This window comes from Ixodes scapularis, unplaced genomic scaffold (assembly GCF_016920785.2).
Source record: "Ixodes scapularis isolate PalLabHiFi unplaced genomic scaffold, ASM1692078v2 PGA_scaffold9__187_contigs__length_104089568, whole genome shotgun sequence".
In the NCBI taxonomy this organism is placed as follows: domain Eukaryota; kingdom Metazoa; phylum Arthropoda; class Arachnida; order Ixodida; family Ixodidae; genus Ixodes; species Ixodes scapularis.
Window position 1 is genome coordinate 103,909,864 of NW_024609884.1, and position 18,130 is coordinate 103,927,993.

At 50.8% G+C, this 18,130-nt stretch overlaps 2 protein-coding genes across 4 annotated transcripts in view; both read left to right on the plus strand.

Annotated features, from left to right (window-relative positions):
• LOC8035166 (octopamine receptor beta-2R) overlaps positions 1-18,130 on the plus strand; it is a 469,086-nt gene that overhangs the window by 299,357 nt on the left and 151,599 nt on the right. The gene's annotated exons all lie outside the window — the stretch shown is intronic.
• Positions 15,568-17,965, plus strand: LOC121833772. Its single transcript, XM_042287390.1, has one exon. It carries the CDS (start codon positions 15,818-15,820, stop codon positions 16,946-16,948), a length of 1,131 nt encoding a protein of 376 aa, XP_042143324.1. The 5' UTR covers positions 15,568-15,817; the 3' UTR covers positions 16,949-17,965.

Genomic DNA, 18,130 nt, shown 5'->3' on the forward strand with positions numbered 1-18,130 from the left:
ACAGCTCCGCTTTAAAAGCCTATAATGAGCTTTCCGCGAACTGTATTAATTTCCGAGGCCGGCTTCCCCTCACAGGTAAAGAAACTTGCGTTTCGAAAGCAGTCACTTAGCCTTCTCATCGTCAGCACTGGGATGTTAAACGAAGATTGTGTACAATATACGACTTTAAGCTGGGAGAAATCAGAAATCGGGAAAATACAATATGGTGTTCCCCAGGGGTCCATCCTTGGACCACTCTTATTTTTGGCGTATATTAATGATATTGTGAACATTCCCCACACACCTGATATTGTGCTATACGCCGACGATACAAACTTATTTTTTTCTGGTGCCAACATAGATGAACTTGAATCACTCACGAATTATTGGATGTTAGAGTTAAGTGCATGGTTGACATGTAATGAATTAGAGCTTAACACCGAGAAAACAAAGTATATGATATTTCGAGCAAAAAATAAAAGTATTAATCAAGAACTTAAATTACGATTTAGAAATAGTGAAATTCAATATGTGAAAGCTCACAAGTTTTTAGGCGTATACTTTCAAGAAAACCTTAATTGGTCTTATCACAATGATCAGATACGGCCCAACGTCTCCCGGTCAATAGGCATTATAAATAGGCTCAAATATATCATTCCGGTTTGGTTAAAACGACAGTTATACTTTACTCTTGTTCATTCTGGTTTAAATTACTGCAGTTTGGTATGGGGTACGTGCTCACAGACCTGTATATCCAAGCTGCTCATTTTACGGAAAAGAGCAGTACGGTCAATTGCCAATATCTCTTATAAGGAGCACTCTAGCCCATATTTTATCAAGTATTCTTTTCCTACGGTAGAACAATCACTCATTCAAAAACTGTCAATTTACATGTTTTACAAAATAAAAGCACACCCTCAGTTTGTACATGAAAATTACATCAACAATGCATCAATATACTCATTTCGCCATACCCACTACGCTCTGTCCAGAGTACGCACAAACTACGGTAAACAAAGGATACGTAATCAAATTGCATAGCTATTAAACAACCACCCTGAAATACTGTCCATGATAAATAATTCCAACACTATATACACATTTAAACGAACACTGAAAACGTACCTTTCAGGTATAACATGATTTATTAAAGTTTCCGGCCGCATTTCTTTTGTTATATCACTGTATCTCAGTGTAATTCCACTATGAGTGTTTGATTGTTTTTGTTCCTATGTTTCTGCACGTTCTGCTGCTGACTGTACAGGGGGATGGAGCCCTGTCAGGCGATTTAAATCGCCTTTTGCCCCATCCTCCTAGACACTTGTCTGAATAAAGAATATTATTATTATTATTATTTTAAGACAAGCGGTACCCAGTTACTTCACGCACTTTTCGACTTACCTTTGCTATTCCTCGAGCGTCTTTTCGAAGCCCCCTTTTTCGAAGTTCAGACCGATAGATAACAAAAACAAAAAAACAAAAAAAACAAAAAAAAACACGGATTTCCCTTTATGACCAACGCACGTTTCTCCTTCAATACTTTCACAAATTTAATTCGCCACCCAAAGGTCCTAATACGTGCTAAATTAGAGCGCCGTAGCGTGCGAATCAGGTTTCTGCTATTTATTTCTAGGGTGTTCGATTCATGGGGTTTGTACGCTATGAGCTTTGGAGCTTTCTACCCCGGCGCAGAAGATTTCCATTTTCCTTGCCTCGTGGCGTCAGACCGAGGATAGACCAGTGCTGCCATCCTGAGGGATGTTCCCCCAGGTCTAGGGATTTCCGTCATTCTTTAGGTGCAAAGAGAAATGTGTTCAAATGAAGAGATTTTTTTAATGGGTTTTAGACAACGAGGTAGAGGGGCTTAGAGGGATAAGCTGGTATCCCGTTCACCAGGCAAAAGCGACCCCCACTTGGCTGCCGCCATGTTGTACCATTTTGACCACTAGACACGTGACCGTACCGAATCCTGAGGTTTTTACGCAAAACTGAGCCGAGATTTGTATTGTCATCGCTGTAAAAGCACAATAAAGTAATTTTTCAATGCTGTTAGCCCCAGAGATCAGTGTCTAGCTCCGATAAAGTCCCGAAAATACAGCACCGCGGCCAAGGGCATTTAGCGGAGACATTGCGAAGCTGCACGAGTTTTCGTCGTAAAAGCACATTTTGGACTTAAAAGAAATTAAATATAACTTATCTTGTCGGTACTGTTATTAACGATCAATAAGCAATTATTTTTGCGCGGTACTTGGTTAAAATCTTGGCGTAAAACTCTAAGGTCACGTGTCTAGTGGTCGAAAATTGGCAACATGGCGGCGGCCAACTGGGGGTGCCTTTCAGCTGTCAGTTGATCGCTCTAAGGCCCTCTACCTCGTTGAGGCTTTCGATGACTTTCGAAAGAAATTCTTACGCTCTTTGTGCCGGCCGAGTGCAGCAGGAAGAAGGCTTCTTTGTATCTTTTCGTCGTCAGTGATAATCTTCAGTGGTGACAACAGCGATTTTGGGGGAGTTCATATTGCGCCAACAAACAGTAGCTTCATGCTCGCGGCCAGAGGCAGGTTCTCGGCAGTCACTTGTTAACCAGAGATCGAGGAACGTGAAAAGCAGGCATCTTTTAAAGGTTTCGAAATTTCAAAAAGGGTCTTTTGAATAGACCCTTTTTTGGAAATTTTGAAATGATGCACCGATTATGTGCGACCACCATTAGTTGGTGATGCACTCTGAGCACGCATTGGACACGAGCGCTTCGTCGACATTCGGAGTGTACTCGGATCGAAAGGCGTTCCGCACTCAGTGTTCGTCAGTGCTGGCTGCGCACTCGGAACCAATCAGGGGCTTCACGCCGGAAGTGATGAGACCGACGAACGGCTGCTGTGCATAAACTAAGAATCATTTCACGATTTCGCAAAGGGACGTCTGCATCCACGGCTTCTGGCCGCCGTGCATGCAGACGTCCCTTTGCATGCGGACGTACCCACACCAGAAGCCGTGCATGCACGGCTTCTGGTGTGGGTAGATCGTCTTACAGCCAAGCATTGCTGAGGCATACCCATGGTTTCCAAACTGCCTTCTAAGAAAAAAAGGGAGCGTGACTTGCTCCCTCAAGGGAGAAAATTCGCGGACACAACCATTGGTCCCCTAGGGGAGCAAAGGTAACGGGAGCAACCCTTGCTCCCCTACCGTTAGTCCCTCAAAGTTAAACCCCCAGTACAAACTTTTGCACCCTTGCATTTAGAACACTGGGACTAAATGTTGCGCCCTTATGTTATTTAGAACAAAATTGCTCCCTTACACACCCAGGTGGCGCTAGTCAATGTCAAATTCAAAATTGGTAAAAAAATGCGGCATCGCTGGGACTTCCACGCTCATTACATTCACATACGAACAACCCTTATTTCACGTTTGCGCACGGTATACGCATTTAAGCATAGACAAGGAATTAGAACACAGATGACACACACACAACGCACACGCGACGACACGCTATAGACCAGTGTCCGCGCCAATTCCAGGGCGCCGCCATGTTTATCTACGCTCGCGCCACCACGCAGAGAGAACTGACAGGCAGGAAGGGGGGGGGGGGGGCTGCCTTGGCGGCGTTGCTTTGGGGAACTGGATGCTGCAGGCTGTCTGAATGCACCGGCACATCGTGAAAGATGTCTTCACCAGAAGCCTCCGCGGCCCTTTCTTCAGCAGATAAGATGTCGTGAACATTCGAGAACCCATCTCGCCCAAGAAAACAAGAGAAAACCTTCCTTGTATTAAATGTTCTCGGTGTCTGCTGCCGCTTGACATCCGCGTTTCAGTCCGGGTTCATTGCGTAGTAAATATTTCGCTACCGCTTTCTTGTAGCTTCCAAATGCTCGATTTGAAAGCATTTGGCTTCTTGTATACGACATTACATTCGTGGCACGTCTAAGACCGAGTATCGCGATCTGCTTGCCTTTCTGCGGCAGCGCGGCTCTGCCGAGCCGAAATAAGTGGAAAGCGTTTACTTGATCGAACGCCGTTTTATCGAATGAAAACGAGACCGCGACGTTTTATCGAATGACTAGCGAATGGGTCTAGTTACAAGTTACATAGACAGCTCGGATTAGCTTTCTTTTGTAATGTGTCGCCTTGTCTGCCGCCTCCAAGCGGCGTAAACGAGGGCTCCGAGTATGTTAGCACGCGTCCCCCCCCCCCCCCCCCCCCCCACACACACACACACAAACACACACACGCTGCGAGCAGCTGCGAGCGTCTGGGTTGGAAACTATTAATTGCCAGCTCTAAAGGATGGTACTTACTTGAAGTGGGAGCTGGAATTCTACGAGGTACCAGGAGACACTTACTATCGGGCAACGAAGCAGGGTGCCTGTGGGGGCGGAGTCTAGGAACGCTACTTATTAATATTGCCGTGCGCGCAGCTGGCCCAAGTAGGCAGCGCGCGTGGCCTAATGGTTATCGCGCCTGCCTCCCACGCGAAAAGCCAGGGTTCGATTCCTGGGAGCGCCGCATCTTTCGTTATTCTTGCAATTTAATTTTCTGGTCGATTCAAGAATAATGTTGGCGTATTCGAGGTCCGAATGTTCCACGCGTCGAACATTCTACGCCGATTATTCCAGAAGCTCACGCATGTACAAAAGGAGCGCCGCGTGGCGAACCGGACTGAGTTTCGCCTCAGCGTTCGATCCTGCTGCTTCGCCACTTTCGACGCCCGCGATGCTCTGTTGTTATTCTCTTTTATTCCTGGGCACAAGTTCGCCCCATTAAACGTTTCAGTTTTCTCAGTTATTTCGTTGTTTTGTCACCTTGTCATTCGTGACATTTTGGTGGAGGTGCTGGGTACCGCATGCCCCTACCGCGTACCCCTCCGGGGGCCCGCAGTGCAAGTCCGACGCCTAGCTCACGAAGAACCAACGGAAGCACTTCCGAGATCCGGTTCAGTCGTCGCACCCAAGGCCTACACCCGGAATTCGGACCTCTGCCGCCCAAGACTAAGCAGCCAACGAGACCAACGATGGACAGCCAGTCGTCGCAGAACCCGTCCACCGCCAAACTCCGACGCCTTTCCACGGAGACGCCCAAGAGGACATCGAGGACTGGCTGCAACATTATGAACGTGTGGCCCGACATAGCGGGTGGTCAGCTGAGCACTGCTTGCAGAACCTTTACTTTCCGCTGGAAGGAACTGCGAGGCACTGGCTGGAAAACCACGAGGCTTCTTTGACGTCGTGGGGACTGTGCAAGCAAGAACTGAAGAAGACTTTGCCTGCCAACACCGACGTGAGAGGGCCGAAGATCTCCTGCGAACAAGAACCCAAGGCCTAAATGAGAGCATCACCAGCTTCGTCGAGGATGTTCTCCGCCTGAGCGCCCGCGCCGATCCTCAGGCTACCGAGGAGAAGCTGCACCACCTGATGAGGGGTGTGAAAAGCGAGATTTTCGGCGGTCTCATCCGGAATTCCGCGACAACAGTCGATCCGTTCGTCACGGAGGCGACAAATATGGAACGGGCCCTGCTAGCCCGCGCCAGACACTACCAACGACACCTTGGCGTAACTACTCTGGCGACATCTGGATCCGACCTGGGCACCACCCTCCCCGGCATCCGTGACCTTATCCGTGAAGTCGTCCAGGAGGAATTGAAGAAGTTGCTACCTGCTGCCACAAGCCGGGCTACGCCCTCAGTCGCCGAGATTGTCCGGGAAGAACTTCAGCAGGCGCTGCAGCCAGAAGTTCTCGCCAGCGCCGCTCCTAAACCACCGAAGCTGAGCTACGCCGCAGCTACCCGACGACCACCGCCCCCTGCTCACGCGTATACGGCGCCACCTCGACGAACCCCTAGCGCCGCAGTATTCACGATGCCATGAAGATCGGGCGTACGTCCGCCCAGAACAAGCTGCTTCACGAAAGACCGACGTGTGGAGGACGGCCGATCGACGTTCGTTGTGTTACCACTGCGGTGAAGCCGGCCACATTTACCGTCGATGCCCCTACCGACAGCTGGGGCTGCGCGGGTTCGACCCCAACGACCCGCGCCCAAGGTACGACGAACGCCCTCGTGACATCGAGGAGTACCTCCGACGTTCGCCATCTTCAACGCTGCTCCGCCGTGAGTCCCGCTCGCCGTCGCCCAGACGGTCAGCGTCTCCAGCGCCACGACCCCGCCGAGAGAGCCTGTCGCCCTTGCGTCGCCGGGAAAACTAAGTGCGGCAACGCCTGGAGGTGGCGTTGCCGAAGACGACCGAAGAGCCTCCAAGAACGCCGGAGCGCTCCCACTCTCTCGACGCTACGCATCACAACAACGTCCCTGCATCGGTGTCCAACAACCTAAACATCATTATCGACGGCCACGACGCATCGGCACTCGTGGACACCGGAGCAGACTACTCAGTGTTGTGTGGGAGGCTCTCTCGCCACCTGCGAAAAGTCACAACGCCGTGGGAAGGCCCTCAAATACGAACCGCCGGTGGGCACCTCATCACACCAGTCGGGCGATGCACTGCTCGCGTCGAGATCCACGGTGAGACGTGCCCTGTGAAGTTCGTCGTTCTGCAAGACTGTTCGAGGGACGTTATCCTCGGAATGGACTTCCTCTGCGACTATGGCGCCCTCATCGACCTCAGAGCAAACCGGCTAACTCTGCGAAAACCTGTTTCACCACCGGAGGAACCCAAAGCGACGTCATCCGCGGTCCGAGTCCTCGCAAATCACGTAAACTTACCGCCGCGGTCGAGTGTTTTCGTGCCTGTCGGGATAACCGAAGCTTTCTGCGGCGAAGTTCTGCTCGAGGGGAGCCTCCAGTTGCTTCTAGGAAGAGGAATAGGCGTCGCAAGAGGGGCAGCTGAACTTCAGGATGGCCGCACTGTGGTCCTCATGACGAACTTCCGAAACGAAGCGCAACACCTCACGAAATGGTCAACCGTTAGCCACATCGAGGAAATCCGAAACTCCGCGGAAATCGCCGCCATTGCTGACGAATCCTCGCCACCTCAGCAGGACAGTACGTCGCCAGCGCAGCTCGACAATGACCCTAAGCTTCCGGGCCCGAAACGACGTCAGCTGATTAACCTCCTCGCCGAATACCGCGACTGCTTTGCGACGTCGTCGAAGGTGCGCCAAACCGCCGTTGCGAAGCGCCGCATTGTTACCGAGGACGACGCGCGCCCTGTGCACCGATCTCCATACAAAGTCTCCGTCAAAGAAAGGCAGGTGATTCAAGAGCAAGTTCAAGAGATGCTGAACGACGACATAATTCAACCCTCATGCAGTCCTTGGGCCTCCCCAGTCGTACTGGTTAAGAAGAAAGACGGGACGCTTAGGTTCTGCGTGGATTACCGGCAGCTGAACGCAGTGACGAAGAAAGACGTCTATCCACTCCCCCGCATCGACGACAGGTTAGACCGGCTGCGCCATTCTCGATACTTTTCATCGATGGACCTGAAGAGCGGCTACTGGCAGATCGAAGTCGACGAACGGGACCGAGAGAAGACAGCCTTCGTCACACCGGATGGGCTGTACGAGTTTAAGGTGATGCCCTTCGGACTATGCACGGCGCCAGCAACTTTCTAGCGTGTCATGGACACCGTACTGGCAGGACTGAAGTGGCAGAGCTGTCTCGTCTACCTCGACGACGTCGTAGTGTTTTCCGGCGACTTCGACGAGCACTTGCGACGACTCCGAGCCGTTCTCCAAGCCATACGGACCGCCGGACTCGCCCTCAAGTCGTCAAAGTGTCGATTCCCCTATGACGAGCTGAAGTTCCTAGGTCACGTGGTTAGTAACGAAGGCATTCGTCCAGACCCAGAGAAGACTCGCGCCGTCGCACCATTTCTAGTGCCAAGAGACAAGAAGCCCGTGCGAAGGTTCCTTGGGCTATGTGCCTACTATCAACGCTTCGTTCGAGATTTCGCAAGGATTTCCGCACCGCTCACAAACCTCACGAAGGACGCCGAGAAGTTCGATTGGGCCGAGGAGCAGCAGCAGGCATTTGACGAGCTGAAGCGACGACTGGAGGCGCCTCCTGTTCTTTGACATTTCGACCAGGATGCGGAAACCGAGATTCACACGGACGCAAATAACGCAGGACTTGGCGCGGTACTGGTTCAAGTACAAGAAGGCACCGAGCGAGTCATCGCCTACGCAAGTCGGACATTGTCCAAGGCGGAGCGAAATTACTCCACGACTGAAAAAGAATGCCTTGCGGTCGTCTGGGCTATCACGAAGTTTCGTCCGTACTTATACGGAAGCCCGTTCCGCGTAGTCACGGACCACCATTCGCTCTGCTGGCTTGCGAACATCAAGCACCCGTCAGGAAGCCTTGCGTGTTGGAGTCTCCGACTACAAGAGTTCAACATGACCGTAGTCTACAAGTTAGGCCGCAAGCACAATGACGCCGACTGCCTGTCCAGAGCTCCCGTCGAAACACCTTCCGACAGCAGCGACGACGATGACGACGATTGTTTCCTCGGCGCAGTGAACACCGACGACATGGCCCGACGTCAACGAGACGATCCTGAGCTGCGCGCACTAATAGAGCACCTGAGAGGGCGTGGGAGTGTCATACCACGTGTTTTTTCACGAGCCCTGCCGACCTTCGCCATTAGACAAGGTGTTCTCTACAAAGAGAACTTCGGCAACAGCAACTCGACATGGCTGCTGGTAATCCCGACCGACCTTCGAGAGGAGATCTTCCAAGCCTGCCACGAGGACCCGACGACCGGACACCTTGGTTACAGCCAGACACTGGCCCGTATTCGTGAAAAGTATTACTGGCCCAAGCTCCCCAGGACCGTCCACCTATACACACGATCATGCCATGAATGCCAGCGACGAAAGAAACCTCAGACGAGGCCGGCCGGACTCTTGCAGTCAATTCCTCCGCCAACGGCACCCTTCCAGCAGATCGGAATGGATCTACTTGGCCCTTTTCCGCCGTCGACGTCGGGAAATCGCCGGATCATCGTCGCCACAGATTATCTCACGCGGTACGCCGAAACGAAGGCCCTTTTTTTCGGAACTGCTGTGGAAGTTGCCAAGTTTTTCATTGAATCCATCGTCCTCCGGCACGGCACTCTCGAAGTCCTGTTCTCAGACCGCGGATCCTCGTTCATGGCCCAGCTGACACAAGAAGTCCTCCGTCTCAGCCACACCAGTCATCGTCGCACCACGGCGTACCACCCTCAGACCATTGGGCTGACGGAAAGACTCAACAAGACCGTCGCCGACATGATTCCCTTGTACGTCGACGTGGAGCACAAGACATGGGATGAGGTGTTGCCGTACGTCACCTTTGCCTACAATACGGCCGTGCAAGAGACCACCGGGGTTAAAACCTTTCAACTGGTTCATGGTCGCAAAGTGACGACAATGCTGGAAGCAATGTTACCCCACGAACCGGCTGTCGACGGAAGCGACGACGCCCAGGTGGTTGCCCAACGGGCAGAGGAAGTCCGTCAGCTCGCCAGACTCCGGATTCAAGCCCAACAACGTATCGACACTGGCCGCTACAACGTTCGTCGCCGGGACGTCCATTTCCAGCCCGGAGACAGGGTGTGGGTGTGGACACCGATCCGACACCGTGGTCTCAGCGAGAAACTCCTGAAGCGCTACTTCGGACCCTACAAAGTGCTTCGTAGACTCGGGGATCTGAACTACGAGGTAATGCCCGACGGAACACGGACTTCATCACGCCGCCCTCCACGACCAGAAGTCGTCCACGTCGTGCGCATGAAGCCGCACTACGCTCGATAGGACAGTGGACCTTACGTATTCCAAATGACTCTTTAGTTTGCTTTGTTTTGGTTTGTGCTGCATCGGGGCGATGCACTTTTTAAAGGGGGGAGTAATGCCGCGCGCGCAGCTGGCCAAGTAGGCAGCGCGCGCGTGGCCTAATGGTTATCGCGCCTGCCTCCCACGCGAAAAGCCAGGGTTCGATACCTGTGAGCGCCGCATCTTTTTGTTATTCCTGCAATTTAGTTTTCTGGTAGATTCAAGAATAATGTTGGGCGTATTCGAGGTCAGAATGTTCTACGCGTCGAACATTCTACGCCGATTATTCCAGAAGCTCACGCATGTACAAAAGGGGCGCCGCGTGGCGAACCGGACTGAGTTTCGCCTCAGCGTTCGATCCTGCTGCTTCGCCGCTTTCGACGCCCGCGCCGCTCTGTTGTTATTCTCTTTTGCCTTTTATTCCTGGGCACAAGTTCGCCCCATTAAACGTTTCAGTTTTCTCAGTTATTTCGTTGTTTTGTGACCTTGTCATTCGTGACAATATTGTGACAGGCGATCAGTTATGATAACAGACGAAACTTCAACTCGTTTGTTCAGAAGTTCGCGGTGATATCTGTTGTAGCGTGCGGATTGAGTTATCGCGACTGAGTCATCGCGGAAGCGCCGCCCGGCTCGTGACGTCATGTCTGTGATAAAAACGCTGCGCTCAGGAATAAAGCACTTCTTGTTCGCCAGCACGCCATGGTCTACAGTCACTTCATGTGGCGACGAGGCTGTCTACGTGCCCTCGTAGGCAACGGAAAGCGACAGCGAGGCGAGTGACGCGAAGGAACGCACGGCCACTGAAGAGCAAGCGCAGCTTGTCATGCGTTGAAGCCTGCCAGCGACGCTACATATTCCCGGAGTATGACATCGCAAGCAGCACGCCGGCCACCGCCTTCGTGTACCGACAAAAGGCAACGAGCAACGCCCCCGAGATTTCGCCTCGGGAACTCGACTTGAACAGCAACGGGGACAACCTGCTACGCAAAGGAACGTTGAGCGGATGAGTACTGTGTTTCTTTTGGGGTTCCGAAATGTCACGCTTGGGAAGAATATCGGAGTTTGACCCTAAGACACAGAACATTGAATCGTATTTGGAACGATTTGAACATTTTTTAGTGGCAAACGACATAAAGGACGAGAAAGTGCTTCCCGTATTTCTGACAGTGATAGGCCCTGAGGCTTATGAAGTGCTAAAGAGTCTGGTCGTGCCGGCGTCCCCTGGCGAGAAGTCGTATGCAGTTGTTAAACGGTTGTTAATAGAACATTACAGCCCTAAGAGTTCCGTTATAGCGGAGCGCTGTAAGTTCAACAGACGTGTTCAGGACGAACATGAAAGCATAGAAGACTTCATAGTTGAACTGAAACACTTGGCTAGGAAATGCGACTTCGGCAACTTCTTGCAAGACGCCCTTCGGGACAGGCTAGTAGCAGGCATACGTAATGAAGAGAGCCAGCGTGCCTTGTTTGCCAAGGAAAACTTAACGTTTGAAGGCGCTTGCAAGATTGCGCTCGATCGAGAACTGGCGGCTCGAGACACTGCACTCATGCAATCGAGAGACAAAGAGGCATCCTTAAACGCTATAAAGAGTCGACAAAAGGGACGATCAAAGGGCTCGAAACCTAAAGATATTCAAGGGCCTAAAAAGGAAAGGTGTGAAAGATGTGGTAGGGGTCATGCATCAAATGTTTGTTGGTACAAGAGCTTTGTCTGCCGCAAGTGCTCGAGAGTAGGACATTTGCAAAAAATGTGTCCAAACACAAGGGTGCCGAAGAACACGAATGCTCTGGAATGTTCTGACGAAGACACTGAGCATGACGTGTACCATTTTATAAATACGACTCAATCGTGTTACGAAGTGAGTGTTCAAGTTGAAGGGAAACCCGTAATCATGCAAATTGACACAGGAGCGGCAGTCACAATTGTTCCTGAGAGCGTGTACGACACTGTTTTTCCACATGTAAAATGTGGTCCGGCTAAAATGTCACTTCGCACGTCCACTGGAGAACATCTGCAGCTCAAAGGACCAGTGTGATGTCGCTGTTGTGTACAAGGGTCAAAGTATGACGTTGCCCGTAGTAATTGTCAAAGACAATGGAAGGAGGCTTCCAGTGCTGCTTGGACGGAACTGGCTCCAGCGTTTAAGGCTGGACTGGCATGAGATTGGCCAAGTCACAACTTAAGATAGGGCTCAAGCACTACAAAGGAAATACCCTTCCGTGTTCTCAAAAACACTGGGCACCATACAGAAGTTCGAAGCGACGATCTTGCTGAAGTCTGGTTCGGTCCCTGTGTTTAGCCGTGCTAGACCTGTTCCCTTTGCTTTGCGAGAGCAGGTAGAAACCCAGCTGCGCAGCATGGTAGAAACGGGCATGCTTCGACAAGTAGCGCGCAGTGACTGGGCAACACCACTTGTCGTTGTCCCAAAAGAGGACGGTAGTCTCAGACTCTGTGGAGACTAGAAGGTAACGATAAACCCTGTTTTGAAAACCGATCACTATCCGCTGCCCAGGCCGGAGGACCTGTATTCTGTCCTCGCAGGAGGCAAGGTTTTTTGCGTACTTGACCTCTCTGCGGCGTATCAGCAGGTGCCACTCACTCCAGAGTCCAGACCATTTTTGACAGTTAACACTAGCTTGGGTCTTTTTGAATTCCAACGCCTTCCCTACGGTGTGGCTAGTGCACCCGCAATATTTCAGTCTATGATGGATGAGGTGCTAAAAGGCATTCCGCACGTCGGATGCTCCATTGACGATGTAATCGTGGCAGGATCTGACACGGCAGACTGCCAAAAGACTCTCGAACGTGTCTTGGGAAGGTTGAACATCACGCTCAACGCGGACAAGTGCCGTTTCTTCCAAGAGTCCGTGACGTATCTGGGTCACACGGTGACCACAGATGGGATTTACCCTACAGAGACCAAGAAAAGAGCGATCTTGGCAGCACCTGAGCCCACCACCGTCACAGAATTGAAGGCATATCTGGGCATGTTGAACTTCTATTCGAAGTTTTTAAAGAATGGTTCAACAGTCGCAGAGCCGCTTTATCGGCTTTTGAAGAAGGATCAGAAATGGTCATGGACGAAGGAATGCAGCAAGGCGTTTGCTAATACGAAAAAATTGCTGACTAGCAGCCAGGTGCTGACATTCTATGACGTCGATAAGCCGATCGGAATGCTCTGTGACGCGTCCTCGTATGGCGTAGGAGCAGTTATCTTTCACGAGACTGCTGACGGCGAAGAGAGGCCTATCGCGTTTGCCTCGAGAACGTTAACGCCAGCCGAGAAAAAATATGCTCGGTGCGAGCGCGAAGCTTTGGCGTTAATCTTTGGTCTCAAAAAGTTTCATCGCTATCTTTTTGGCAGAGAGTTCACAATCTACACTGATCATCAGCCGCTACTAGGCATTTTGGGCCAGGAAAGGCCTGTACCGACACTGGCCGCCGCACGAATGCAGCGTTGGGCCATGGTGCTGGCAGCTTATAAATATCGGCTGAAGTATCGCCGAGGGAAAAACATGGAAGTGGCTGATGCTCTGTCGAGATTGCCTCAGGCGGTGCCCGCTGAGGAAGAACCTGTTGAGTGCCTCTCAGTGTTTCAGTGCCTCCCATTGAACGTAGAGGAGATTGCAAAATTTTCAAAACGAAGCCTTACATTGTCCCGTGTTGCTGGGTTTACTCTAAATGGTTGGCCAAGACCGCACGCGCAAGAACTTGGGCCTTATTACGTGCGCCGCGACTAGCTTTCACTTGAACAAGGTTGTGTAACATGGGGTGTCCGTGTAGTGATCCCGGAACAGCTAAGGGACCGCGTGCTGAACTTGCTGCATGAGGAGCATCCAGGCGCCAGCCGCATGAAGATGCTGGCACGAAGTTTTGTATGGTGGCCTGGAATCGATGCGGCTATCGAGCATCACGTACAGAAATGCCAAATCTGCCAAGCAGTTCAGCCCGCCGCCCGTCCGGTACCACTGCATCCCTGGAGCTACCCTGCCCGGTGTTGGTCGCGTGTGCACGTGGATTTTGCTTCAAAGGGTGCCCATGTGTTTCTGGTGCTTATCGATTCATTTTCGAAATGGATCGAGGTTTGGGTGATGTCTTCTACATCCACCACTAAAACACTGGAAAAACTTAAGAGGAGCCTTTTCTGCTTACGGTTTGCCCGAGGTACTAGTGAGCGACAACGGTCCGCAGTTCACGTCAGCTGAGTTTGCCGACTTCATGAACGCCAACGGTGTGAAACACATTCGCACTCCACCTTACCACGCAGCCTCTAACGGTGCCGCAGAACGCACGGTTCAAACCGTGAAACGAGCATTGCTCAAGCAGGTGCTCGAAGGCGAAGCAACCGGTCGGCAGTGTTCTCTTCAGGAAAATATTGACAGTTTTCTGATCGGTTATCGCAACACACCAAACAGCGTGACTGGGAAAACGCCCGCCGAACTATTCCTAAGGCGCCAGCCACGCACAAAACTTTCCCTGCTTAAGCCCGACTTTGCCGGCGCCATGCAACGCAAGCAAGAACATGTGAAGGAACAACGCGATGTGTCGCGAGGGGCTGAACGTGTGTTCAACGTGGGCGACCGTGTTTTTGTGAAAACAGTGCGCGGTGAGTGTGTCTCCTGGGAAGAAGGAATCGTGTGTCAGGTTGTCAGTGCTGCGACCTACGTTGTGAAAGTGCTCAACCAGCTTCGCTTCACGCACGCTGACCACCTGCGTCCTCGACATGCGGAACCCATCGTGAGACCGGGCAGTACGACTGTGGATGACGATCCATCGATACCGCCACCCACGAGCTTTCCAGCCCAGGTGCCGTCAGCACCACCCAGTGCGAAGGCACCGACGCTAGCGGCGCCACCTCCAGACGCGGCTGGTACGACGCCGACGCCTGACGCACCAGCGCCACCCGCAGATCCCGCCCGGGAAGGACCGGCGACACCTACTGCAGCAACGCCGGTTCCGTCTACGACAGCGGAGAAGCAACCCCTTCGACGAACTTCTCGCGCATGCAAGCCGCCTGACCGTTTTAAAGCCGAGGACTTTAGGAAATGAACATTTTTTTGCGTGAGGGGGAAGGAAATGTTGTAGCGTGCGGATTGAGTTATCGCGACTGAGTCATCGCGGAAGCGCCGCCCGGCTCGTGACGTCATGTCTGTGATAAAAACGCTGCGCTCAGGAATAAAGCACTTCTTGTTCGCCAGCACGCCATGGTCTACAGTCACTTCAATATCTTAATAGCCCTCGTTACAGCACACCAAGGATATTAGGCAGTGAAATTCACATCACGCAGGCTCGTGCGTCGTAGTCAAATGAGCGCAGTCGACGACGAGGTGTAATGAGCTACTATTCTTCACAAGGAAAATGCGCGTGAGAAAGTTTTGAGGCAGTCCAAAACACCGATCCAGCAGACGCACGTACGTACGTTCACTCCGGACTCCATGAACCCGACGGCGCAAGATCAAAGCGATCAAAGAGCACCGCCGGCATTGCCACCCGGTTTTCTCTGCACTTTGCGCGACAACGGCACTGCAACGGAGGGCACTCGCCTCGGCGTTAACAATCCGCGAAATAGATTAATTTTTCACTCTTGGAGCCATTCCAAATGATAAATGAAAATACCTCGGCGTTGTAGAACATCTGACGACACAAATGTGCCGAGCGCCTGCTCGGCATCGTTTTTGCTCGTGAAGGCCTTCTTATTTGTGGTTGAGACGATGATTCCACATCTTTCGTGCAACTCGTGGTGCTTGCAATAACTTCGAAGGGCAGGGGAATCTTGTCACGAGGACGTTGAAGACACTCAACACCGGAGCCACCAAAGCAATCGCACAAACCGTCGCCATGTTTGCTTCTTCTTCGTCACTCGCGGCGCGGTCAACTCGTCACGAGATGTTTTCTGGCTCGGCTAGATAAAAAAAAAAAAAAAAAAACAGCAGCAAAGTGGCGTATGGACACACGGCTCTCACATTACGGGCACTATACTCACATACCTTCGTCACAACAGCGCTGCAAGCGGTGCCCATAAGAGCCAAGCCAGACAGGACGCACGCCAGTGGGTTCGGCACTCGCCGACAAGATACCATGGCTAAACCATGCATTCCTTTCTATCAGGTCATCCCCATGTTGCTGTTGTGCACGGAACCCGGCTCTTCTGATAGCCGTAAGGATCGCACCATCAAGGCAGACTACGGAGCCTTCGAAGGGAGCAGCATTTGCGGCCTGTCATCGCATCTGGAACAGCGACACGTGCCGGAACTGGAAGAAACGCCTTTCTGCAAACCTTCGTCAACAACAGCGCTGCAAGCGGTGCCCATAAGAGCCAAGCCAGACAGGACGCACGCCAGTGGGTTCGGCACTCGCCGACAAGATACCATGGCTAAACCATGCATTCTTTTCTATCAGGTTAGTTGGAAAAGGGTACCTAAGTCGTTTAGAACTGGTAATCGCTTTTTAGTTGTTGTGCCGAGCCCACAGTGTTGTTTTCTTCTGATGAAGTGTTGTGCATGTGTCTTAAGTCTTCTTGTTTGTGGTGACGTTGAGTCAAACCCAGGGCCAACTGATCACGAGCTATTGATAAAAATTAGTGCTAATGTAGACACACTCCTGAAGCGTACTAATGGTTTAGAGGAAAAATTAGAGAACTTGTCCGCTAGGGTTACGTCAAACGAAGACCTCATAAAGGCCCAGGCAGAAGAATTTCAAAAACATGTTCACACTCTGGAACAAAAAATTGATGATCTCGAAAACAGAGAGCGTAGAAATAACTTAGTGATATATGGACTAAATGAGCCTTCAGATGAAAATCCGTCTTCACTAAACGAAAAGGTACTCACAGAAATATTCGAACAAAAATTAGAAGTAACGATAAACACTATCGAGCGCATTCATCGCCTAGGAAAGCCTCGCAGAGGCTTCCAACGTCCCGTCATACTCAAACTTATGGATTACCGAGAAAAGCAGGTAATACTTCAAAATGCAAGAAAGCTGAAAGGCACGAATATATCTATCGGTGAAGACTTTTCATTTCGGGTACGCTCCATCAGAAAGCTGCTTTGGGGCAGCTCGCAATCTAACAGGGAAAAAGGTGATAAGGTGTATCTGTCCTACGATAAGCTGAAAATAAACGGCGAAGTTTACATCTGGGATCACCAAAAAAATGATAAAGTAAAACTTGGGCAGAGTAGCCATCCTCTGTCCGATACCGCCGCATGACAAAGTGACGAGACAGAAAAAAAGGAGCTAAGGCTGATATCACTAAATGCGAGAAGCATCGTGAATAAGGCTGACCAACTAGAGGCGCTAATATTTACTTACGACCCACATGTAATTATGATATCAGAAACGTGACTGCATGAAGGTATTCAAAACAGTGAAGTGGTACCGCCTAACTACAGGTTAATTCGCAAAGATAGATGTTCCCGAGGTGGCGGGGTTGCTATAGCTATAAGGGAAAACCTTGTTTACCAGTTAATGGAACGCGTTGGTAACACAGAAAGTGTTTGGTGCAAGTTAAACTTTTTCGGGGCTTGGATAACACTCGGGACTGTCTACAAAAAACCCGGGTCGTCCTCAGAAGAATTAACAGAAATAATTGATTACTTAATCGCCAACACTAATGCTCGAACTAAATTAGTAATAGGAGGAGATTTCAACGCTCCCAATGTAAGTTGGTCTCAAGATGGTGTGGCTAGCCTGGGTACAAATGTGTCTGAGTCGCTGCTTGAGCTCGCTTTCAGTCGTGGTCTGCGTCAGGTTGTTACAGAACCCACGCGTGTTACTGGCACGTCATGTTCTTTACTTGATCTATTGTTTGTTAGCAACGACTTCGATGACTGCAATGTTTTTGTCCATGACGGCATATCTGATCACAAAATGGTATTTTTCAAGTGTAACATGTCTGTGTGTCACGCTAACCCGGCTCAAGTGAAAATGTACTACGATTTTGAAAGGGCGAATGACGAGTCGATAGTTGACCATCTCGAGCAGTATTTCGACGGCTTCGATCAGATGACCGATGTAAATGAAATGTGGTTAAGATTTAGATCTGCAGTAAACCATTGCATTATTAATTTTATTCCTCAAAAACAGAAAAAGATTAAACGCCAAAACCCATGGATCACGAGGGAAATTTTACACGCAAAACGAAAATTGAAAAGGCTCCGCAAGCACCATTCGCATGATGTTTGTGAGCAGGCTGGTAATCTAAAAAGGAAGATAAAGTCAGCCAAAGAAACGTACTTCTCAAAGTCATTACCTGAATTTCTTTTATCTGCCCCCGAAAAGTTCTGGCGTTATCTATCACCGGTGAGAAGCAGCATCACCCAGTTGTGCATTAACGGCGACTCAGTGAGCGACAAGGCAAAAATCGCGATTGAATTTAATCGGTATTTTCAA

Coding starts and splice junctions, on each gene's coding strand:
- LOC121833772 (XM_042287390.1), top strand. CDS start 15,818: ATGGCTAAACCATGCATTCCTTTCTATCAGGTCATCCCCATGTTGCTG.